Here is a 26,811-nt window from a genome sequence, read left to right as displayed (position 1 = left end):
AAGAGTTGCTCACTCTGATGACGTCGCTCGACAATCCGAGGAACGCGGTGCTTTTAAGTATTAACATTTAACAAATGGGGAAACTGAGTCTTGATGGACGGAGGACTCCGTTAGAGTTACTGGGGAAGCTCTACCCACGCAGACCCAGGCCTGGGGAGGGGGGGGGGGGGGGTAGGAAATAACCCACGTTAGAGCCCCGGGCAGGCCCCCCAGGACTCAGCCCAGGCCTCGCGCCGCGCTCGCTCGGGGCCACTGGGGCCACCGTAGTTGCCTGCGCCTCGCGCTCGGCCGCGAGTCAGTTCGGGCCCCTCGAAGGCGGCTGCCATTTTGCCACGGGGGCGGGAGCAGGGGGGCGGAGCGGCGTGGAGGGAGCCGGCGAGAAGAACGGAGGCTACGGGCAGCCAGCTGGGTGAGGGGGCTCTCCGGGCTGGGCCAAGGGCGGGGACTGGGCCGCTGGAGCACGCTGGGGAAAGTGTCTCGGAGAATGGGAAGGAAGGAGGGAGGAAAGCAGTCCGGGAGGCGGACGGGCGGGCGGGCGGGCGCGCGGGCTGGGGATCCGCCGCTCGGCCGGTCCCCCATCCCTCCAGCTTCCTCCGGTCCCTGCCAGTCTCTTCCGACCCCGGGGCGCCCCGCCTCCCTGCCGTCTGCGCACCCTCCTCCCCCCTTTACCACCCCGGCCTGAGGCCGCCACATCTCCCCAGGACCCTCCCCGCGCCCCGGAGCAGCGACCCGCCGTGCCCACGGGGAGGAGGCCGGCGGGGGGGAGGGGGCGAGAACTGCTGGTTCGGTCCTTCCCGGGCTCGGTGGGCGGCGCGCGCGGCCCGGGCTGCCCGTCCCCTCCTGGGGATGCTCCTGGGCTCCGCCGGGACCCCCGCAGAGCCCCACGGGGCTTCGACCCAGCGGCTTTAACCACCGCAAACAAACTTGGTCGCTAGCGGCAGTTCTTTGCGAGCTTTGGGTAAATAAGACACACACACACCCCGTGGGCGTGGCTTTACATCGCTCGGTCCCTCTTAGGATTTGTCCACCCCGGGATTCACCAAAAACATTAAAAAGAAGTAGAAATTCTGTTTTCTCGTTCTGTCCAATTTTGAAATCCATGCGACCAAAATCACAGTAGCTCCTCTGAGTATTAGTAGATTTCTTGGAAATATGTATTTCTAAATGTAACACGTGTTTCTAAAATTTAAACGCCAAGAAATGCAACATGAAGTTTTTTTTTGTTGTTGTTGATATATGGTTGGGGGGCGGGAATATAGTTGCATATAAGTTCAGTGGGAATCTCGACAGTCCCATGTGTTTTAGTGGTCGGAGTTGTCAGGAAGAACGAGAAATGATGCTTAAAATCCTGCTTTGAAATTTGTAGGACTTAGGTTTGTGTTGCTGTGGTGACTGCAAATTAACAGTTAGGTAGGTGAAACTGCAAATTATTTGTAAAGACTTTATAAACGCATACAGTTTTCCTATCCTGTTCATTTCCGTTTTAAAATCTTCCTCTTCTCATACACATAAATAGTTTGTTTTCCTGTTCTATCCACCTGAATTTTTAAATCTCCCCAACACACACATACACTATAAAGTTTTCTATTCTATTTGATTTTTAAAATCCATATGACTAGAATTAAAATTGCTAATCTGGTACTTAATGCACTACTTTGGTTTAAAGTAACATGTATTTCTAAAATTTAAATGTTTTAAGATAATTTAGAAATAACTAGATTGCAACTTTAAAAACTTTGTCCTTTAAAATTTTATTTTTAAAATTTGCATTGGTGTCTTGTTTTCACATCAATTTTACCCATGAATATATCTCTCCCTCACCCATCAAGTCATCTCTTGTAAGAAATAATTTTTCTAACTAAGGCAGTTCAGCATAACCAACAATACACCAACAGAATCTGACTGTGCACCATATTATATCCTAATCAATCCCTCCACCTTTTCCTTGAAAGGATGGAGGTGGTTGTTCAATCATTTCTAACATTTTGTGACCCACATTTGGGGTTTTCTTGGCATAGATACTGGAATGGTTTACCATTTCCTTCTCCAGCTTGTTTGACACATGAGGAAACAAGACAAAACTGTTAAGTGACTTGCCCAGGGTCACATAGCTAGTAAGTGTCTGATGCCAAATTTGAGCTCAAGAAGATGTCTTCCTGACTCCAGGCATAGCACTTGATTCACTTCACTACCTAGCCACCTAAAGATGGAGGTAACACCACCTCAGTTCTCCAAGGCCAAACTCTTAAATTTCTTCAAAAAACAAAAATCATCAGATCCAAAGAAACAAAAGTGTTAAATGTACAGATTTCAAGGCTTGCCTTTGATTCATTCTTAATTCTTCAAATGAGGAAAATTAAGATAGTAACCATCAACTCTTGATTGTAGATCAAATCCTATTACTACAAACTCCAAAAGAATATACAAATTCTCATACTGTATACTTCAAAAGGTTCTTGATGTCAGTGAAAATACTTCCTCAACTGATTGATAAAGAACACAAGCCTTTCATTTTCATATTATTTTTGAGTTGCTGAAGTTAGCCACATGTCTGGTGGTCACTCTTCTCATGATGAACCTCTGAATTTAAGCTAGTTTGTACTTGGAACAATAAATATCTGTCACCTGACTGGTATTTTGAATCCTTTCCAGCATAGTAGAAGCTTCCAGATGTAGGTAGGACCTGGCATACATATTTTTTGGGGAACTCAGAATCGTTTACATGCCAGCATGATGCATGAAGGAAAGAATATGAAATGTCTGCAAAGGTGGGTTAGAACCAGATTGCAAAGGACATTACATGACAAATAGGAGAGTAGGGAACTGCTGGAGTTCTTGAGCAAAGGAGTGACATGGTCAGAGCTGCGGTGCAGTGGACAGGGTGCCCAGCCGGGAGTCAGGAAGACCTGAGTTCAAAGCGTGCATTTTCTGTGATTGATAACACATGAATAGTTAGTGGTTACTAATATTTTAAACTGTTAGTTGTTTTTCTAATTAAGTAAAATAATTATTTTTTGTTGTTCAGTCATATCTGACTCTTTGAGACGCCATTTGGGGTTTTCTTGGCAGAGATACTAGAGTGGTTTGTCATTTCCTTCTCTAGTTCATTTTACAGATGAGGAAACTGGGGAAAACAGTGTTAAGTGACTTGCCCAGGAGCTAGACTCCAGGCTGGGCACTCCGTCCACTGCACCACCTAGCTGCCCCAAAGCAATTATTATCTATATTATTCACATACACAGTGTCACACACAACCCATTTTTTAGTCAAAAGAAATGACTGGTGTGAGGTTGTCAGCGAAGGGGAAGGCTAAATTAGGAAAGAATAAGGAGATGTGTCAGGCTTCTAAAATTAATCCAAATAAAAGGTGATGAGGGTCTGAACTGTGGTAGTGGCTATGTGAGTGGAAGAAAAGGTGATGCATCAATGGGAGATAAATTATGGAGTTAGGATTGACAAGATTTTGCATCTGGGTGAGAAAGGATGACTTTAAAATTGTAAGTGTGGGTGATTAGAAGGATGGTGGTACCCTCAACAGAAATTGGGAAGTTAGGAAAAAGGGAGAGACGTGAGGGGAAGATAATGAGGTCTGGTTTGCCTATACTGACTTTGAGGTGATAGTAGAACACGAAGAAGGACTTGATGGCCAAGTATTACAAAAGGCTGAAGGAAGATGAGACCTAAGAAACTGCCACCAGATTTATTAATTAAGCATTAGTGACCTTTCAGAGCTGATCCTGTAGAATTTTGTAGTCAGAAACCATACTGCATTGGAATTGAATTTTGAGTAAGTGTTAAGGACGTAGAGATAGCAAGTAGTGAGTATAGACCATTGTCTAGGAGTTTATTATTATAGGGGAGATAATAGAAGAATAGTTTGAAGTGGTGGCAATGACAGTGGAGGGTTTTTTGATTTTGTTGTTTTAAAGGACTTGTTTATAGTCAGTAAAGAAGGAACTGGTAGTAAGGGATGGAAGGGGGTTGGAAATGATCAATAGAACAAATTCCTAGAGAAGATGAAAGAGGATGGAATCAAGGATAGAAGGTTTATCCCTGGCAAAAAGGGGACCTTTGTCCTTTGCGATAAGATAAAGTAAAGAAAGAAGTGATAGTTGAGTCTTCATGGAACGTTTTTAAAGTAGACAGCAGGGGTGGGGAACCTGCAAACTTGAGGCCACATGTGGCTTTCTAGGTCTTTGAGTGCTAGCCTTTTAACTGAGTCCAAGTTTTACAGAACAATACTATATTTTTTTTTTGGAGGGGGGAAGGCAGGGCAATTGGGGTTAAGTGATTTTCCCAAGGTCACACGGCTAGTTTTGTGTTAAGTGTCTGAGGTCGGATTTGAACGCAGGTCCTCCTGACTCCAAGGCCAGTGCACTATTCACTGAGCCACCTAGCCACCCCAACAAATACTATTATTAAGGGAATTTGTTTTGTGAGGTTTGGATTCAGTCAAAGGGCGGCGTTTGAGAACCTAGAGGGCCACATGTGGCCTCAAGGCCATAGATTCCCCACCCCTGGTATCGAGGATGACCCTTATGAAGAATGGCTTCAGTTTTTGTTGTTTTTTTTTTTTCCAGTAAAATAGGTGAGAGAAGGTTCTCTGATGAGACAAAGGGAAACAAAGGGAAACAGAGGAGATGAAGTTGAGAAAAGAAATTATTGAAATAGTTGTGAGAGGCTGATAGAAGGAAGTTAATCAGAAATCAATAAAAAGATCTCTTGCAATAATAGTGAAAGCCCATTTGAGGTCAAGTAACATGAATTTGCAGTGGACACAGACAGTGTAAGTTCATGAAAACCTTCAGCAAGCGTTCAGTGGCTTAGGAATAGAAGCAGAGAAGGCTAGGTAGGAGCAATTGAGGGCTAAGGATTAGAAGGCTACAGATGATAGAAGGACAGGGAAGCAAGGGACTCATTGGTAGAGAATAATGTCCTATGTCAGTGTTGGTAGGAGAGGGTCAAGACTGTGCAAGCAAGGCCAGAGCATCAGTGATACATTAGGGAAATAGGGAAAGGTATTGAATCAATTGGTCATTAAGTATTAAGTGCCATGCATGTGCTAGCCTCCAAGAATACAAACGCAGCAGTGAGACAGTCCCTCGAGGACTTTACATTCTAGTGAATGTCATACAGTAAGTTCACAAATAGATCAAGGATATATACAAAATAAAAATGTGATAGGGGGCACTCACAACTGGTGCCTTCTCAAAGGAGGTAGCACTTAAGCTGAGCCTGAAAGGTTCCCAGGAGAAGTGAGGAGGACAAGCATTTTCCCACAATTAAGATTTAGACAGGTAGATTCTCTCAGTTTTGCCAGATTATCTCAGTTTTGCCAAGATCTTTCAGTAGGTAATAACCATCTGCATACTGATGAACCAGAGATCATGGTGATGATGAAGCAAGATCAGGAAGGAGTGAGACAAAGAAAAGGTAGAAGGACATAGGACTGTGACTAGATTAAGAGGATTTCAGAGTGCAAGATGTTGGAGCTTTCAGGAGCCTGAATGGACATTTTCACGTGACTTAGATTCAGTGAAGTTTGCTAAATTGTCTTGCCTGTACTCATTTATCTTAAATTTCAGTTCCCGTTTAAATACTTTTGCTATCCATTCCAGTACAAGTTTGTTGAGAAATCATTTGTTTGAGAGAAAAAATAGAAGTTATATAGTTCTGCCTTCTTTTCATCATCTGTTATCATCCTGTCCAGAGGTTCATGCTCTGCTAGTCCTTAGTCCTTTATTGTTCCTATCAATCACCTTTTTTGTGTGTGTGCCTATTCTTGAATAGAATTTTAAAAGCAATGCTTATCCTTTGATCTTTCTCCTCTATCAACACAGCCACAAAAGCCTTTTTGTATTTATTATAGATACTAGTGTCTCAATAGCTTTGCAGTCATAATAGCCACTGTAATCAAATCATTCTGTTATAAAAGTTCGGTGATTTTCACAAAACATACTTAAAACTGTAATTTATTGCTCACCATGAATTGGAAGTTAAATGGCTAATAGAAATTTTGCCATAAGGAGCCAACCTGAGGGGCAACTAGGTGGCACAGTGAATAATAGGGTGCTGGCCCTGGAGTCAGGAGGACCCGAGTTCAAATGCAGCCTCAGACACTTGACACACTTACTAGCCAAGTGACCTTGGACAAGTCATTTAACCCCAAATTACCCCATCTTCCCACCTCCAAAAAGCTGGGGGAAAAAGAGGTCAACCTGACAATGGAAACACTTAATTTAAAACAGTTTTCTTGCCTGTTAAAGATGGGTTGGATTTATATGATAGATATTTAATTTGGGGTTTTCCTTTCAACTTTTATGTCTGTTGATTTATACATACAGTGATTTAGTAAAGAAAATAGTTGCTTAAGAGTTGGGAGGCATACATTTTAACTTACCGTTGTTGTATATGGCTTTAGGTGGACAAGTTGTTAAATCCCTCTCTGAATCCTTTTCCTTAACTGTGAAATCAGTCGATTAAACTAGATGAATTTTAAAAGCCCTTTCAGCTTCAAAATTCCATGATTCTCTTAGATTTGATGATCTCCTAAGTCTAGTTTGTTATATAGAGCACAACATATATGTGGAAACACTTTGTAAACTGTAAAGTTCTATATACATCTAATAATAATAATAATCATAATCATAATAGTGCTATTACTATTTGGATCACAGTTATTACTACTTAATTTTGAGTTCAGCCTTTTCATTGAAAACACTTTTCACACATTCCCTGACTTTGGAAGCACAGGGCAGCTTGAGAACAGTGACTAATAAATGGTATATACAATTGTACTTTACTAAGTATCTAACAGGCATAATTATAATAAGCTTTTAGCTTTTCCATCATACTGTAGGTTCTAGAAACGAGAGGAGATAATAGAATGCAGAGTTCTATTAAGATTCCATTAGAAAGTAAATACTTTGAGAGCAAGAACTATGTTGTTGTGGTTGTGGCTATGATTGTGGTGGTGGTAGTTGTAGCATCCCCAACAGTACCTTATTATTTCGCCAGTGCTTAATAAATGTTTGCTGTATGAGCATGAAAATAAAAACACTTCAAATTTTAAATCATGACAATTATCTTTCTTTTTAGCTGATCCCCAAACAAAGAGAATCAGTACTTTTTCAGTGACTTGTAGAGGCAAAAATTAATACTGGCAGAATTATTCAGTTTAACAATAGGGATTAGGGATTTGTTTTACATATGTGCATTCTGTGTGCTTTTATGACTACAAGAAACCCTTCCCTATTTGGGGGGATGAGTCTACTAATGACTTTAGAAATAGAAAAGTGTTGGGGCGGCCAGGTGGCTCAGTGAGTAAGAACACCGGCTCCAGTGTTGGGATGACCTGGATCAAATCCGGGCTCAGACACTCAGCACCACACCCAAAAGTAACTGGCCGTGTAACCTTGAGCAAATTACTTAACCCTGATTGCTTTAAAAAAAAAAAAGAAATAGAAAAGTGTTTTAATTTGCTATTGACACAAAGAGGTGGGCAAACCGGGATTTATTTGCTGGACAAAATACTTGGACTTTTGTTTGGATTTTTTCTGAGCTTTCCTTTTTCTTTGCTCTTTATATTCTTAAACTGGGGGTGGGGGGGAGAACCTCTTTTAGTTGCCAATTTCTCCTTAATTCTTCTCTTAAACACTTTATAGTTTCTGATTGTCTCCAACCAAGATGGGCTACTCATTTCCTTTTTATGTTAAAAGACAAGTAGGGACATAAAGGCATTGATTTCATATTAGGGCTGCATAAAGGAGTTAGTAGAAAACTACTGAACCCATGCTGGTTTGACTGTGTATAGTAGCAGTCCTGAATCTGGGAATCTTCAGGGTTTAGTGAATTCTGATTTACATTGGAATATATATGAAGCAGTAACTCAGTTACTCATCAGAAGATGAATTTGACCAAGACCAGTTAGTCAATTCTAGGATTCTAGGTCCTGGCTCTGCTTCTACCTTGCTTTTTGACATTAAATCCCTTAAACTTTCTGAGCCTTTTTTACTCCCCTTTTAAATTAGGGGATTAGATTAGATGAGTCTAAAGGTCCCTTTCATATCTAAATGACTGAAACTACTATGATACTCAAAAAAAAATTCTTGTAAGTTTTAAGGACAGGAAAAAGTATAATTGGTCGTACTTTGCACAATTTAGATTATGCTCTACAGATTAAAGATGGCAGTTCTGTGATATGCAAAAGTTCTCTTTGTAAACTATACAGACCCAAATGGATGGATAACAAAAGTACTTAGTAGTTTAGTAATCTTTGCTGCTCTCAATATTTCTTTGCTGCAATTCTGCTTTTCTCTCTCCTGGCTGCTAATTGGATTAAAGGCTGTTTTGATAACTATGGCATCCCAAGATGAGATTGCTCTCTTTGAAGATGAAGTAAGGTAAAAAGCTTTCATTGCAATATAAACTAGGATATGGAAAAAATAAGAATTGTTTTGGGCATCCAGAAAATATAAATGGTTGCTATTGTGTTTCTATAGTAATAAATACATTAATCAAAATATACATACTATTAAAGGTATGTTTTATATAGCTATTTTTTAATATATATATCATATCCATCTATAAATTTACTATGAATATAAACAAACCATTGGCACAGATCAAGAAGTAATGTCATATAAATTCACATATAAAGTATCAGAAGTTTGTGGTAAACTGTACTTCATTTTTTAAAAAAACAGATTGACCAAAAAGTTGATATAGATACATGCATTTTTTAATTGTTTGAATTTTGAATATAGCATTCATTTTTCTTGAGTTCAAATTACTTCTCTCTTTCAATCAAATGTAGATTATCACTAGCATAATAAAACTTTTTATAATAAACTTACCACCTTGAATTAGAAGATTTTCATTATTTATAGTAATTGAGCCAATGTAGGAGAACACAGAATTCAACATTACTTGTATTTTAGTTTTAAAAGACTGACCTTACAAAGCTGTATCCTGGAGCAGGGTGTTCTATTCAGGAGTAATAAATTTTTAATCCTATTAAAATGAAGAAGGCTTTGTTTAGAATTAAAGGACTATAATTATGTACAGTAGTTTGTATCTGACTGGGAAGACTGGATAGAATAGAAAAAAGTTATATTTGGTCAGTTCTTGAATAGTCTCTCCTTAACATGCAGTTAACAGGCTCATTTTAAAACCAGGTATTTTCTTATGTGGCAAATGGTTTTGTCATTTGGCTATAATTATTTTTAATTTCATAAAAATTATTTTGTTTCATTCCCTTAGATCTTGTTACAGCCACTTAGGAACAATGACAGATCTTGTAGCAGTCTGGGATGTTGCCTTAAGTGATGGTATTCATAAGATCGAGTTTGAACATGGGACCACTTCAGGAAAACGTGTTGTGTATGTGGATGGAAAGGTAGGAAGAAAATGTATATCTTGTTTATAAATGTAATATGTATATGTGGTTTATACCTGTCTGGCATGTAGATTAATTATTGTGAACAGTTAAAGCTGAATCCAGAAAAAAAATTCTTTTTCAGATTTCTGGCTTGGTTTACAATCCTTTAAAAAGATTAATGATAGTTATAAATGCAGTAATTATAATCTCTGGCACTAGTTAATTGAGATGAATTTCATAACTTGTATGATTATGTTTAGTGTTAAGCAGTTCTTGCTAATTGTCTGCTTATAAATTGGTCAGTTTAAAATTGTGGGCACTAGTGAATTGCAACTGAACTTCGCTAGGACAGACAGAATTGTTTCCTCCGACAAGAATGGTGAGGTAGCAATACTTTACCCTGTGGGAACTTGGGGTTCTACTTAAGACATTTTCCAGCTTGAATAACTGATTCTGGGAATTTAAATTCATTCCATGACTTTGGGGCCAATAATTCACTTTAATTAACTAAGCATTTGTCCATTCTAGTATTCCCCTTGACACCCCCCCCCAGGGGGCCTGATCTTCACTTTTACTTGTCTCGCATGTCCAGTATTTATCCTGGTTTCTGTTGGACAGTTTTTTGGTTTATTTTTAAGTATTTGGGAGGGGTTTTTGCTTGCCATCTCCCCTCTTAGTCCTCTGCACTCCCTTTTCCCAGAACTTTCCCATTCTGTGTCCTGTTACTTTAGGGGAGAGAGAGAAAGAGGCAGATCCTGGATATAGGAAGAGACATTTTAGAACAAGAGCTAGACATCATCAACCCTCAGGACAAAGCCACCTCACCTCCCCTGGAAAACTGAAAGTGTCCCTTCAAGCAGCTTAAGCACTTCAGGCCATTTTCAAAAAGATGAGTGAAGATAGGCATTTGTGATGAAGCAGATGGAAGTGGTCTCTTATCTAGAACTGAATATATCATTCTAGTATTTTCTTCTTATTCTGCTTTTATATTTTGCTACTTAGGAAGAGATAAGAAGAGAATGGATGTTCAAACTGGTGGGCAAAGAAACATTTAGTGTTGGAGCTGCAAAAACAAAAGCTACCATAAACATAGATGCAGTCAGTGGTTTTGCTTATGAATATACTCTGGAAATCGATGGGAAAAGTCTCAAGAAATATATGGAGAACAGATCAAAAACAACAAATACTTGGGTTTTACATTTGGATGGTATGGATTTTAGAATTGTGTTGGGTAAGTTTATGTTGCTTCTGTAACATTTGTTAATCATTTATTGGGGTTTTTTTGTGTTTTGGGTGGCTTAAATCTTTTATGTTTAACTTGGTTTTTCCTCTTGGGCATTAACCTTTCACAAAAACATTGAATGGGGATGACCAAGGTAGCCTAGTTTTTATTTTGTTAGATTACTTCTGATGTGCTGATTCTAAAGGAAATTGTTTTATATGAATGGATGAGTGTTTTTAACTTATTTGAAGTCCAAGTTTTTGTGTATTACATTGTTAGGAATACATGAAACTGTCTTTTTAAAGAAGGAAATGCCATTAGTGAGACTGCTGTTTCTCAATTTTGTCTTGGAATTCTCTACCAGAACCATTAGAAATAGTTTTCCCACAAATGTGTACCACATTTACATGTTCCAAGAGTCTTGTCAGCCTGAAATTGTTAGCTTTGGCAGTAGTGTATATTGGTATTTTATATCTAATAAGATTTACTGTCTCCCGTAAAATGGTAATAATGATAGCACCAACCTCATAGGGTTGTGAGAATCAAACGTGATAACATGTGTAAAGCACCTTATGAACCCTAACGTGCCACACAAATGCTAGCCGTTGTTAGTAATTGTTATTATTGTTAATAACATCACTAACCTTTCTTTGAAAATAGGAGAATTATCCCAAGGACAAACTTTTTTTTTAATATTTGTAGTTGAATTAAATTCTCCCTCTTACAAGTCTGTTTTTGAAAATGAGTATTAAGTATACAAAATGATAACATACATTCATTGCATTAAGGACATTTTAGGTTCAAAGACAAATATGCAAAACGTTGTCTGAATAGGAAATAGCTAAATCAGAGACTTAGTTTGTTTATAGAACTTAAGTAAGGGAGATTTTTTTTCTAGATCCAAACTTTAAGCATGTTGTGAGGAGCAGATGAACTACTGATTAAAAGTACTTTGCACATCTTAAAGCATTATGTAAACGTCAGCTCTTCCTGTTGTTGTTATTATCATTTTATACTGTACTAGGTGCTGGGATATAAAGAAGGAAACATAAGCATCCCTATTCTTAAAGCACTTATTTTGTATTTTGGGGCGAGGGTGAGAATGTAACTAAAGTTTATTTTAGGAATGTGTCAGAGGTCAAATTTTCAGTAACATACAGTGTGCTGATAGACCAGATAGGGAACAGACTTTTTATTCCTCAGAATTTGTTCCCTAAGCAAAGATATTTCTAATAGAAATCTTTCAGAGTTTTTAAATTCTGATTGTTCCATAAATTTTGTATTGGTATTGTCAGTATTTAATGATACCACCTTTCTTCTGTTATTCTTATTTCCTCCTCCTTCCCAAACTAGTAAGCTGTAAGTATACAAATATTTGCTTGGAACAAGTATTCTTGGGTCCCCACATAAACATCATGAAAATCCAGAATGGAAATATAAGCATAAGGTATTACATTTGCAAATTTCTTTTTTTAGACCACTCATATTTTTTTAAGGCTGTAACACAGGGGCCTGGGTTTATTTTTAATCGTTTGTCTATGATGACCTATTTGTATATTAAGGGAATGTGAATTACTTAACTGAAATAAAAATAGTCTTCCATAAAGAAAAAATTACCCATAGAAATATACAATTCTAAGAAAGGCTTTAAGTCCTTGATATATTTAAGCAGTATTGAGTATTGATTATTGAAGATGATGAGACATAACATACAGTTATAGGAGATAATTATTCTTAACCAGTTTTAACTTTGCGATTGAAGATGACAATTTTAAAAGGAATTGCTGCCATTTAATTACCTATTTTGTTGTGTGTTGTCACAAGGGCGTTCATAATAGACAGGTTGGACTAGATTGCCCCTTCCAACTCTAAACCTATGACTCCTATGGTTTTATATATTAGATGTCCTTACAAAATTACTAACCTTAGATTGACTTTTAATTTTCATGGGGTTTATTTATCCAGTTGTGGATTATCTATTCTTAGGTCCTGTTCCTCCCTTTTTACCTGCTTTCTGAAATCTGCTCAGTAGCAACACCATCAGAGCTTCAGAAGAAGAAATAAAACACGAATCTGTCAGTTCTACTATTTGTTGCTCTGGAAAAGAATCTGTTAGATTAAAAGGTTGAAGGTTATTGGCTAAGATGAAGTTTGATTTTTCCTTGGATTTCACTTATGTGGGTACTTTGTTTCCTACTACATACCCTAGGAAACCTGAGAAAGTTTAGTCTAGGACCTATGTTTTTGTAATGTCTTCTAGCATATTTTCGATGAATTACTACTAGGAAAAGAAGGAATGGATTAGAATACTATTGTATAGGCTTTTAACATGAAAGCCACATACATTGTGAGGCATCGATTAGTAGCTGGAGTACTTAACATTTAATTTTCTGTTGAAAAAAAACCAAGAAGATGCAAGGAAATCTTTATTTTTCAGTTCTTATAGACTAAGCAAAATCAACAGATAATGGAATATTTATGATGGCAAAAGGAAACCTTGATGTGGTATACTATAGTATCTCATAAGTGGTATGCTAGTATTAAAGAGGCCAGCACAAAACTCACCTCCTACAGGAACCTTGACTGATATAGAGAAAGGGAATCTAGGGAAGGACAGAATATCAAACCATAAATGGAATGTTTTCTAGGCATCTGCCATTTGTCATAGAATGGATTTGAGATCACAGCACTTAAAATGTTATTGGATGAGTTGTTAACATTTAAGCTTATATTTAGATAGTACTAGAATGCTACTAATTTAGTTCTAGGAAGGTAGGGATCTTGAGTAAACTGCTCAAGTCTCAATACTAAGCTATGATTCCTTTCAACAATGTTTGCCAAGTTAGGATATAGAAATGTACCACAAAGGCTCTTCTTTATACATTGTGACAGATTAAGCTTTCCCTACAGCTCTAGATTCAGACCCTTCCATCCCTGGTTCTCTCTATGTGCCTACCTCCCAGAATCAATGAACCTCACTCTAATCCTTTAGATTAGAATAATGTCTGAGATTTACTTTAGTTATGATTAGTCTGCAGATCTGAGTTAGCTTTAGCCTGCCTCCATAATAGTTGATCATAGTTGTTTTGAGTTTATGTATACTTACACAATTTTTATTTCTTCATTAGTATAGTTAGGGTATGTCCTGGTCTTTCCATTGATATAATCCACCTTTTCTACCTTTATATAGGTAACAATTTTCATGAGTGGTTATGAACTGAGTCTCCTTCCCATTTCACCCTATTCTGCCCCAAATGCACACTCATACACCTACCTAGGTGTAAACTATGGGAAATTTAGGAATTTGCATTGTGCTTCTGAATTTAAAAAAAAACAAGATGGGAACCATTACTATATAGCATGTCAATGTCATTTACTGAGTACTTAATGTTCTGAATTCCCTAGTCATTATGTGTTTACCTCCAAATACTGCCATTATAAAAACAAGGAAAATACCAAAACCAAACATTCTGACACTAGATGAGGGAAATTTAAATTAAAGCTGAAATTCTGTTCATCATTTACTTATTAAGCTATTTTTTTTGTCAGCTTATATCACCAGGGTCTCTAAGTAAGGAAATTTTTTTCTGGGAAGCAATTTTTTTAAAATGTTCACTGATATTAAAAGACATTCTGTTAGGAAAATTCATTCTAGGCATACATTAAATTGCGTTCCTTTCTTCTTTAATGATGGCAGTTTTAGCCTTTAATGTGATTTCATGGTGTCTTAGGACCATGATATTATTGTCTTAAAGGTTTATTTTGTGTTTGTCTGTGGATAAAGAATAAACACTTATAATTTCTTTAATATTTAGATGAATGTCAAAGCCATGAAAAGGTGGTAAGTATCATAGTAAAAGGATTTGTATTGTAAAAGGAATTTTTAAAAAGCAACAAAGTAGAATAATTTTTCTGAAATATTATTATTAAAGATGATTTTTCCCCTTTAAATACAGAATTCTAACATAAAGTTCTCAAAGTTAGTCTTTTCTTTTCTTGTTACTTACAGAGAAAGATACTATGGATGTTTGGTGCAATGGTAAAAAATTGGAGACAGCAGTAAGTAGTTGTTTTGGTGCTACCTAGATTCATGCTTTGTACATAATTGGCATTGAAATGTTCTTTATGTTTCAAAAAACAGGTTTTCCCAGACATAATGTATTATGTAAATAATTAAGGCCTTGTAAGGTTGTGGTTTTTTTAAGTGTTAAATCATCCTGATATTCAATTCAAGGTGCTTTTTCTTAGGCAGTGACTAGAAAGGTATGAATGTAGAAATTAATATGTAATGGAAACAGCATGGATTATCTGCTTGCCCTACTTCACACAGATTCTTCCATTTGTAAAAAGAACTACTGAGGTGTTTTGGTACAAATACGCATATTATACTCTACAGAGTAAAAGCAAAGATTTAGTTATATCTTAGCAAGGACTCTTGGAAATAGACAATACAGATAGACAGAATAAAGCATTTTAATAAAATAAAAAAAGATCATAGGATTTCTGTTTTAGAGCTGAAAGGGACCTTGAAGGCCACTAAGTCTAACTCCCTCATTTTACAGACAAGGAAAATGAAACTGAGAGAGGATAAGTGACTTGCCAGGGGCACGTAGCTTGTAAATATGAGACAGTATTTTTATTTGAATATTCTTGATTCCAAATCCACTACACCCTCTAGCCATGTAAGGGCTACAAATTATAGTTGTAGTCAAACTACAACTAGGGGTGCAGTGTAAGAAAGGCAGAAAAAAGAATCAGAAATGGGTTAACAGAAAAAAAATCTGTAGAAAATGGAGCAGAGATTGACAAGGAAGACTGAAAACAAACAGGATAGAAAGGAGTATGAGAGAAGTGAAGTAGCTCAATGGGAATTTTTAAGCGGTGTTAAGTGTGCTAACTTAGGCACATTTTTTAGATCCATTTTACTTCACCAACACTACCTCTTCATAGTGTTAGATATTTGTCCTGTATTTGCAATGAGTAGAAATGAGTGCCAGAAATATTTAAAGGCAGGAGACTGTCGTTATTGGACATGTGCTGTTTCTGGTTAAATTTTGTATCAATAGGTTTACATTTGGTATAGATAGATATTAGAGTTTATTCATTTATCTGCCAGTGAAACATTAAGTAGGAAGAAGAACAAAAGAGTAGCATGGTCTAGGAACTGAGATGAATCTGCTGGAGAGGCAGCTCCTTATATCCAAATAACAAACAAATATGTCCCACTCATTGGTTTGGAGCCGTGATGTCATCACTATAGGGAACTCTCAGTAAGGAAACCTCTGCCATCAATAATGATCAGTAGCAGCTCTGTAGCTTCTGGTTTTGGAGAGTTCCCTGAGGCACTGAGAAATCATATAGACAGTGTGTGTTGGAGGCAGGCCTTTAACCTGTTTCTTCCTTACTTTAAGGCCAGCTGCATCCTCTACACCAAGCTGCCTCTACTTTCATTTTAGTGATTAGTATGGTTATTCTCAATAATTTTATGGTTACATCAATCCTTTTTACTAGCTTACTGTTTTATAGGTACTTTTTTTTTAATTGATCACCATTTTACTTCTGAACATTCCCTGTGAAAGGAAATTTGCATTGACTATCAAGGCCTCTGTCAGAAATTCTAACTGAAAAATGTTTGAAAAAAAGGAAAAAGAAAATCCATAAAGCCTTAGTTATTACTAGCAGAATCAAGTGGTCTTGCTTTACATTATTTTGTAGCATCGACTTATTGTTTCTCCTATGAGTAGTTTAGTGATTTATTCCTATTTCCATTCTCTGAAAAACATTTAAAATGGGTAGAGGTTGTAATAGAATTCTTTTTTGTGCTCTTCTCTAGCCGCTTGACATGTCTTGTTTTAAATTAATCCAACAGCTGTTGAATTTTCCTAGTAGAAATTCTTTAACAATATACTTCTGGTTTTGTCAGCCTCAGTCCAAACAAGGCAAATTATGAACTAATTTCCTTAACTCCTTTTTTTTTGACAATCAGTTGCCTCCGGAATTACCAAGATGTGATTTATGGAAAGCCAAAACATACAAAAAGCCAGTTTCCATGCCTATTTTGGTAGCCAACAGAATTAACTGGGATAAATTGAGACTCAGTATTATACCCAAAGTCTCCTAGTAAAGAAATGTGTGTTAAACAAATTTTAATGTGATCGTCATAACTGAGGATGTTAAAACCAAAAGGGTCAAAGTTATGAACAAGATTTAGGATAGTCAACAACCTTGATCTATCTTTTTACACAAAGATTATCTCCGTTTTCTAGTCACAGTGCCAAAATGATCTCATAAATTGCACGTTCTCAAAATAGATAGTCATGATGCTACTGAATCTGTATCAGAAAATCTGAAGTACAGGTGAATATAGGCATAAGTAGATTGTTCTTTAACAATAAGAATATGCTTTTTTGTTCAATAGATAAGTTGAAATCTAATGTTCTTTCCAAAATGCAGTCATTTTCCTAGATACAAGCATAAAAATACTCAAGTACTCCAATGTTTTCATAACATTACAACCCAAATTTTAAGTCATTTCTAGTAATCTGATTGCTTATTAATTTCATAGGAACATAAAACTTTGGAGTTGGAGAGATCTTAAAGGGCATCTAGTCTAGCCTTCATTTAAAGACTAGGGTTTGTTATTTGTCCAACATCACGCAGATAATAAGTTACAGAGCTTTGACTTGAAAACACAATCCCTTGCATATAGAAGGTGCTTAATAAATATTTTTTTTAATTAGCACAGGTCCCCTGATTTCAAACCCAGTGCTCTTACCATTTATTATCACCTTTCCTCCCCCTGTATCTGGTATTTGTCTTGGTCTTTCAGAGTACCACTAGAAGCCAAACCCAAAGGAAGCCTAAATAGTGTCAGAGCTGCTACCTGTTTCCTTTGTCCTCCTCTAACTTGCTCCCCCACCCTGGAAACCCAAATGTATATTCACCCTATCTTCTTCCAGAGACAGTATCAACCTTTTCCATCGTGATGTGAGGATGAGGAGAATTCAGCCATGGAAGCATATCAAGACAGGGGGAAATTGTAGCATTAAATTTCTTAAAGGAGTACAGGGATTATCTTGATGCCTTTGCAGATTACAGGAAGAAGATGGAACAGATAGCTAATGAGTTAGATAACAGTAAATGGTTACCTTATAGAAATGGTTAACTTAATTTATGTTCCAAAGTTAACAGGAAAACACAATTGTAAACCTTTAATCTCACTGTCTATTTTTAAATGGCTTGTTTTTGTTAGTAATATTAATATTTGTGAATGTCAAGAAGAATGAAAATTTTTTATAACTTTTTTTTGCTCTTTTAGGGTGAGTTTGTAGATGATGGAACTGAAACTCACTTCAATATTGATAATCATGAATGTTATATAAAGGCTGTCAGTAGTGGAAAGCGAAAAGAAGGGATTATTCATACTCTAATAGTGGATGATAAAGAAATTGCAGAGACTTTGGAGTGACTACCTGTTTCTAAATTTGATACTTGCAAAGTAAAAAATCAGGGATTTAAAATTACTGTGGTAATTTAATTTGTATTTCCCCATACAATTAGTCTGTGCTATTATTTTCTAGTTATGTGAAATTAATATTCTCTTTGAGGAACAGAAGAAAAATGAATTATGTATAATCTTAGGTAATGCAAATTATTTTGTAAATAATGTAAAATGTTATATAACACTGAGTAAAAGAAACCGTGTAGACTAAAATAGCAAATGTTTTAAAGATGGGAACTTTTACTATAATAAACTGTAATAAAATTGGTGCTGATTTTTTTTTAAAGAAATTGATAGACTTGTCTTTTTCAGCTCTTGAAGCTAGGTACCATTTGTCTTTAAAACAGTTGGAACATACTAGCATTCTTTTCTCATTTTTAACCAATTAAATAAACATTTTCTCAAGATTTCTCATGGAAGGGAATATTTAGTGTTATCAGTATCTGATTTTAATAAAAAAATTTGTTGAAATTCAGTTGTAGTTTATCTACTTTGTGAATTATGCATGATGTGTGATGAAAACAGATGACACAATCAGGGCAAAACCTATTGCCTCATATGAAGTTCCAGAATGTTAGAAGTAGGTTCCAAAATTGCTTATTTGGAACTGTGCTTATAAACTTATTAAACTGTGCACACCCTTTGATCCAGTGATACCACTGTTAGGTCTGCATCCCAGTAAGACCAAAGAAAGAGAAAAAAGACCTATATGTGAAAATATGTGTGTATGTATATGTGTGTGTGTGTGTGTGTGTGTGTGTATCGGCTCTTTTTGAACTGGCAAAGAATTGGAAACCAAGGCAATACCCTTCAGTTGGGGAAGAGCTGAACAAATTATGGTATATGCTTGTAATGGAATACTGTTGTTTTCTAAGAAATAAAGAAAGGGAGAGTTTTGGAGAAACTTGGGAAGACTTATATGAACCTAATGAGTGAGCATAACTACCGTGTTTCCCCGATAATAAGACCTATCCCGAAAATAAGCCCTCCCCTTACTGTGTAAGATTCCTCTAAAATAAGCCCTCCCCCGAAAATAAGCCCTATTGAGATTGCTACTGTAGTGAAGGTGATCCCCTGCGCTACACGCTACATTACGGTACCCTCTGTATGCACTGTCCCCCGCACCCCGGGTAAAACGTGCGCCGCGCTCGGAGCTGCATCCAATCAGAGCTGCAGCAGTGAGCGTGTCATCCTATTCTTTATTGAATTCATTATTGAATAAAGGTACATTTTTTTGTTCACATTTACCTGTTTATTAAAATTGCTGTCAATGTTCATTAAAATAAGCCCTCCCCTGAAAATAAGCCCTCTGGTGTTTTTCTGTCCAAAAAAATTAATAAGACAGTGTCTTATTATCGGGGAAACATGGTAAGAGAGCAATTTATACAATAACAACACTTTAAAGACAAGACTTAAGAACTCTGAGCAATCAATTATCAACTATGATTCTAGAGAATCATAAGGAATGCTACCGTCCTTCTCATGGGTAGGTCATGGCCTAATATGCATAATGAGACACAAATTTTTGGACATGGACAATATGGGAATTTTTTTTTTTTTGCTCAACTATACTTATTTGTTACTACTGTTTTGTTTTGGAGTTTTTTCCTGAGGGGAGGGGGAAAAAAGACATTGTGACAGAAAAAAAGAGTATCAGCCACTTGAGGGCAGGGGCTCTTTTTGCCATTCTTTATATCCCTAGGGCTTAGCACAATGCCTAGAACCAAATAAGCACTTAATGAATGTTGATCGGCAAACATTCTCATTTATTCCTAATAACCGGTGAAGAAGACAGGGCAGGCATTAGTCTTACTCTACAAATGAAGAAACTGAAGTTTAGAGAAGTTAAATGGCTTGTCAAAGACCCCCCAACCTAATAAGTGATGGAACCAGGGCTTTTAGCTGCTAGGTTAGTATTGTTAACACAATAACACTAGTCCATAGCATTGTGTTAAAAGTTAGTTTTGCTATAAAGTATTTGGAAAAATGAGCAAAGAAGGAGTCCTAGCAAATTCCTTTTATGACACAAATGTACCAATACCTAAACCAGGAAAAGCAAAAACAAAACTATAGACCAATTTCCCTAATGAATACTGGTGCAAAAAAAATAATAATAAAAAATAAAATACTAGCAAGGAGAATACAACAATATATCACGAAGACAGTGTGCATCTTCCATTGTGGCTTTGAGTCATTCACAATTTTGAGCCTTTGGAGATCTTAGTATTCCAGGATCATGAGATGTAAAAGCATGCAACATCAGGACCTTATATGATGTAAAAATTGAGAATCGGTGTGAGTGCCCTGGGTCTCCCTTGAAGGCCTTTCAGTATCCCTTGAAAGCTAATGAATTCTAAAAGAAAATGGGTGGCTAGATAAAAAAGTTTATTGGTGACCTCACTTGAGTGGGAATATTATTTATTTTGTTAACCAAGTCAAGAGGGAAGATGGACTATAAATAAGCCATATATTCCATTGCATTCTGCCTAATACACATTCTTTGTTCACTTATTTTTTCCCTCTGTAGATTATTAGTCCTATTTATTTTGAATAAGTAGATTTTATTGTGGAGAGGCCTTGTTTGAATAATCAGTGTGTTGCAAACAGAAAGATCTAGAGAGCCTTGCTATGGAAAGCCGTCTTCCCTTGGACTTTGTGGAACATCCATTATTAATGGCAGACACCTTTAGTGAACATTGTTTTATGCCTCCCTTGATGCTGATAATCCAAGGCTCATTTAACAGAACCACCTCTGGGATTGCATCTGAAGCAGCTTGTACAATGGAGTTACATTATATGTAATATTTAACTTAAGACAAATTCATTACGCTTGGCAGACAGACGTGCTCATGCATACATATACATACATACACAAAGAAGAATAAATGGTATGGGTGATTTTGTACACCATTCCATTCAATGCAAATATGCCCAGAGTAAGCTTACATGGGAGGTGTGAATCTGCTATTTTCCTTTTTTAGCTCTGACATGTATCTGGTTGTGTTTAATCTGATGCCATTAATGTTTCTTCCCCACTCCAGACTATCCTCCATCAGCTGTCAAATTGATCTTCCTAAAGCATGGGTCTGATCATGTCTCAATAAACTTCAGTGATTTACTATTACTTCCAGGGTCAAATATAAAATCCTCAGATATTCAAAGCCCTTTTTATCTCTTCTCCCCCCCAACCATTCCAAGTTTTCCTAGACCCGACAATTCCCCGTGTACCTTGTGATTTCAGTGACACACATCCTTGAAAAAGAAACTCCATCTCTTGGCCAGGCATTTTCACTGGCTATCCATGCCTGGAACACTCCTTCATTTCTGCCTCCCAGTTTCCCTGGCTTCCATAGAATCTCAGCTAAAATCCCATTTTCTATAGGAAGTTTTCCTAATTCCCCTTCATTCTAGTGCCTTCTCTACTTTGCACATCTCCAGTTTGTCTTGCATATATCTTGCTTGTATATAGTCATTTGCATTTTGTCTCCTGCATTCCACTGTGCCTTGAGAGCAGGGTCCTTCTTTGTATCCCCAATGCCTTAGCATATGATAGGTGCTTAATAAATGCTTGACTGACTGACCAATGATCTCATAGCTAGGAAGACCAGAATACTAGAGAAGCGTTGGCAGATGTTCCATTGTGTAGCTGTTGTCCTTCCTAGTTTCATCTGTTCTGAGGTTGATATTGTTTTGTTGGGACTCAAGCCAAGCTTTCTACTGGCTTGTTAACATATCTGATGCTTGCCGTTGTCGGGGAATATTGTTCAGAATCTTCCATCCTCTTCCAGTATTTTGTAAAGTATTTTTGTATAACTACTTAAATCTAAGTACTCTTAGTTTTTGCTAAGTATTGTACCAGTTTTTTCATACTATCAATGAAAGTTTGGAGGCTTCTTTGGCATTCACCCTTTCCTCTGGCCCTTCCTCCTACAGTGTGACCTTCAACTCTTCATGAAATTAGGTCCATACACTTCCTTCTTCCCACCAGGCATGACCTATGACCTATTCTGTTGTCACCATCCTCCTCTGCAAAGGAGAGATTTCTTAGTGAATGTGCCAGGATAGAATGGAAGTAATGAAGAAGGCATCAGCTAGCAATGGCAATTAATTTGTTTGCTTTACCTAAGGGCAGGTTCAGTGGAGAAAGGAAGAAGGACATTACCTGAGAGTGGAGTCGCTATTTTTCAAGTTCTACTGAGTGAACAGGTTTTCTTGTCTCAGTTACCAGTCCTCTTTGATTCTGACTTATGGGTCATGTGAACAACAAGAGGGCAGACTAGACATTTTTCTTTGATCCCTCCAACCTCTCCAAAACAGAAATTTTGCACCAAAGATAAAGCAGCTTTAAATCTCGCTGTGATGTAGGACACCCAGAATCCAAAAGGTTTAAAAGGAAAAATAAGAAAACAAAACTCATGAACTGACACTAACTGACTGTAAGGTGAATTTTTAGTGTAAGTAAGGTGGATTTTAGTGTGTGTAAAGTGAATTTTTGTTATTATTTCTTAGAGTTCAGTTTCCCAGGATCCATAGCCATAACAATCTCTTGTTTTCCAGGTATTAGGAGTTCCTACAATTATGGTTCAAAACATCTCCACCATGCTTGTGCAGCATTATATAATGATAAATAATATAAACGTCTACTGAGACTGCGCAGTGAGATATAGGGATGGGGTGATGTAAACTTGTGAGGCTATTGCTGGCAATGTACCTTCTTTGTTGCCCCTATAAAGCTAGTTGGTGCATTGGTCAGTGAATGGGGAACCTTAGGGTTGAGTGCACAGATGCTGTGTATGCCTTGATTGGCCCCCATCAAGGCTTGGGGGGGAATCTGTGTTCGCCTCAACTGGCCCCCATTGAGGCTTGAGGGGATTTAGGGGATGCACAAGTTGTGCCTGTCTTGACTGACCCTATTGAGACATATGGGTAGTTGCCCCCCTTCTCCCTGGTCCCTATGTGAAGGGTGATTAGGGAATACTGTAGGAGTTTGTGCTGCCATTATTAGCAATCCTCTTCTGAGAAAACTAGACTAGAATAAAGTAAAATTATTAACCCCTTCTTAGGGTCTTTCCTGTCTGACCAGATCAAGAGTGAACCTGTGCTAGCAGCCCTCCTGCAGTATGCTGTGTTTATTTGTCTTACACTGACCCTGAACAGACTGAGTGACCCTCCCCACATTTCACATGCTAGACCCCAAGGACACAAAGACTTGCAACTAAACCCAACTTCACACCATGTTCTGCAACCCTCTTTCCAATGCCCCAGAGAAGGTGATTCCAGGCTTTGAAAATTTGTCCTGGCTGCATTAGACAGTGCAGCCCAAACCTTCAGATGCAAAAGCCTGCTGGGGGTCAAAACCCTGTATCCCCAGCATTGAAAAGCCCTGAACTGCCAGTGCTACAGCAGACAACCCCATAACACAAGCAGCAGAACTAGTGCCAGGGCAGACAACCCAGTAACACCAGTGCCGCAAAGCTCTGAACTGATACAGGGCCATGAAAGGAGCAGGGAGAGCAGGACAGGACACTGAGCATGTGAGGAGAAGGGGTAGAGGGGGGGCTGTGCAGCACTCCATTAACCATGAGGGAAAGAGCACAGGATCCATCTGGGGCTAGTTCTGATCACCTGAAAGCTGCTTGGGGCAGAGACCTAGGTTGTTGAAGTAGCATGGAAGGTGACTGATTTCATATCGAGTCCCCAAGGAAGCCACCATCACGAGACGGAGTCAGAAAGTGATAGAGAAAAATAAGGCAGAAAAAAAACGCCTTGAAATTACCAAAGATTTCAGGAAGAAGAAAACTCAAGGACTTTGAACATAAGCAGATAAATAAGCAGGGAAAATAGTAACAGCAGAAGGAAATATATCCTCCAGATCTCATAAACAAATTCAGGTTTCTATGAATAAATACTGCAAATTAAAGGAACATAATCTATTACTCGATGAGATAGAGAACCCTGCGGCATTTGAGGAGAACATAGTAACACATAACACACTGTTCCTGAGTGGTTCAAAAAAGAAATAAGAATTAATGAAAGCAGAATTTATGGCCTGCAAAGCAAAAACAATAAACAGAGTAGAAATACTAGCATTTGCAAAGACAAATCTCTTTGATTCATCCCCTTCTCCCTGCTGTCATCACTTAGGCCAAGATATTACTGTGTAATCCCAAAGTACCAATTCTTTTAGCACCAAGCCAGTGCAGGTGGCCTACTGGGAAAAATCCAAGTTCCTACAGTTGGAGGAAGGGATCATGTGTTTGCTCCCATCACAAGGGGGAAAGGCTTGTTTCACAGTTATTAAACCTATTTTAATCCCCAACAATTTTTATTATTCATTTTTAATTAAATAATTAACTTAATATTAATTTTTTGCCCATTTAATTACAATTTAACATTATTAAGTACCTCGTATGTATAAGAACTGTGCTGAGCTCTTGGGATCCAAAGATAGATATGTACAGAATCTACTCTCCACCTGAAAATTAAATGTAGATAAACAACCAAAATGAAAGGTGGAAATGTGATATCTACAAAGGAGAGATCAAGACAATATGCTACATATGGGAAAAGTGAGGAAGGGATTACGTTCATCTGGGAGATAAGGTCTTATAGATGGTTTTATTGAAAATGGTGGCACCCGAGTTGGACTCTGGAGGAAGGTAGAGATTTCATTAAGGATGAGGGGCATTCCAGGTGTGGGTGATGGGAGGGACAAAAGCATTGTGGTGGGAAAAGACACAGTAAGAAAAGTTAGTGAGTGATTCAATTTACTTGGGACGTAAAATATACAAGGGCAAGTCATGTGAAGTGAGCTGGGAACATATTAGAGATAGGCTGTGGAGGTGTGGAGAATTATACTTTATTTGGAGCCTCTATATTTAAGCTAAGGAGCAAAATGATTTGAACTTTGTGTTTAAAAAAAAAGTAAGGATTGGAGAAGAGATTGGCTGGATATAGGAAGATTAATTATGAGGCTAATGGAAGGTGAAAAGGGATCAAGGCTTGACAAGGGAAATTGCAGTGGGTGTGGAAGGAAGACAAAATTTATTTTAGAGGTAGCACGAGGAGGATTTGGCAACTGATTGGATGTGGGGGTGAGGAAGAGGGAAGAGTCAAAGATGTTTGCTGAGGTTATAAGCCTGGAAAACTGAGAAGCTGGTGATGTCATGAGGTAAAGCAGATTTTTAATGGTGGTAGTGATGGTTGTGAAAATAAGGAGTTCATTTTTCAACATGTTGACTTTCAGGTTATTAAATAATAGGTGTCCCTCTCCCCCACACACGCACATCCACCCACCCACATCTTCTAAGGAGTAATCCTCATTACCTGTTGTCAGTACATAGAGAACCAGCTTCTTAGTCAAGAAGGCCTGGGTTCAAATTCTGCCTCTGATACATAGTGCGTGACCCTAAGGCAAATCTCTAAGACTAAATTGCCCAACAATTAGTTTCTGATCTATATTGGTATGGGAAATTTTCTTACCAGGCACTCCCTACTACACCAATGAAATCAGAGGTCCTGGCTGGGAGGGAGAGAGCCCTCCTTTCACTGTGTAGTCAAATGATTGGCCTTATAGGCCCCAGAAGGGAGTGATGGGTTTAACAGGGTAACTCAAGGGTAATGTCTTTTTTTTTTTTAAGGATAATATCATTTCCAGATTATTACCCATTTTGTGGATTAGCTGCTAAAACTCAGGGCCTCCCCTGCTATACCCTTCGATGAGTTTATGGTTGTAACTAATAACCTGTTGCCTAACACCCTGAACTTACTGGGTGCAGGCTCCCAGAAGCCCATAAACAGTGCCAAAAACATAAAACACAATAAAATAAAAATACAATTCTCCCTCTCTGATGGGTCTTAATTCTCTACAGGGTTCTAACCTCTACACACAGTATTACCTCATAGTTTGAACATGGTTTGACAATACCTCCAACATTCTCTTTTTGACCCATTTTAAACTCAATGGAAACCTGAAAGACTTTAAACCTCATGGCACTACTGATTCCTGAAGAGAAACACACTTGTACTTGTTGGACTAAAATTCCAAAAAGTCTGTCTTTCACTGCACCAAGAGCCCTGCAGACAACTTGTGGTACAACTGAGAGTTCATTCTCTCCTGGAAGTGGAATACCTTTGGGACTGCATGAGAAGCCCTCCTTCCCCCTTCCCCCATCAGACTCACATCATTCACATAATTCATTGTCATACAGAAGACAATTCAGGTGGCTTGCCCCTCCGTATCACGCATGCTGCCGCGCCTCCCAGAAGTGAGGACACGTGTGTGGTACTTTTCTCTCTTCCTGGGTTGTTGTGTCCAGAAAATTCCCCTTCTCTCAATAGAAAGCTAGACTCCTGAAATCTCAAATTTGGAGTTGTCTATGGGACATCCTACCCTATTACTGCTTCCTAGAAGGCCTATAGAGTTTAGGAAGGAACTCCTCGTTAAGGAGATACATGCAGCTGCTCTATTTTCAGGATCAGATTGCACAGGATAATGAACACGTCTATACCAGATTAGAATCAGTATAACATTTATTCTGTACACAAGGACAATATAAAGCAGTATTAAAGAAACATAAGGATATGCCTATAAAGATAAAGCCTAACAGAGTAATAGATGTATTTATATATATCACCAAATTGGAAACGCCTACATCTGGTCATGAAGCTGGGGAGTTCAGCCTCCAGAGTCCCAAATGGGAAAAGGTC

At 37.9% G+C, this 26,811-nt stretch overlaps 2 protein-coding genes across 4 annotated transcripts in view; one reads left to right on the top strand and one right to left on the bottom strand.

The window, feature by feature from the left end:
* The window catches only part of CEP70 (centrosomal protein 70), a 261,992-nt gene that overhangs the window by 68,877 nt on the left and 166,304 nt on the right, over window positions 1-26,811 (bottom strand). The gene's annotated exons all lie outside the window — the stretch shown is intronic.
* Window positions 276-18,577, top strand: FAIM (Fas apoptotic inhibitory molecule). 2 transcript variants are annotated; one of them, XM_069063879.1, is made up of 5 exons: window positions 285-409; window positions 9,262-9,397; window positions 10,382-10,610; window positions 14,611-14,660; window positions 17,920-18,577. In XM_069063879.1, the coding sequence occupies exons 2-5, from the start codon at window positions 9,287-9,289 to the stop codon at window positions 18,067-18,069; spliced, it is 540 nt and encodes a 179-aa protein (XP_068919980.1). In that variant the 5' UTR covers window positions 285-409; window positions 9,262-9,286; the 3' UTR covers window positions 18,070-18,577. The 2 variants fall into 2 exon arrangements, with proteins under 2 accessions (XP_068919981.1, XP_068919980.1); XM_069063880.1 differs by lacking the exons at window positions 14,611-14,660; window positions 17,920-18,577 and adding an exon at window positions 11,955-12,187 and having other exon boundaries at window positions 276-409.

This window comes from Petaurus breviceps, unplaced genomic scaffold (assembly GCF_028583685.1).
Source record: "Petaurus breviceps papuanus isolate PSGF00001 unplaced genomic scaffold, PetGlider_PUasm1.0 90604, whole genome shotgun sequence".
NCBI lineage: Eukaryota > Metazoa > Chordata > Mammalia > Diprotodontia > Petauridae > Petaurus > Petaurus breviceps.
This window is presented reverse-complemented; position numbering and strand designations above follow the sequence as displayed.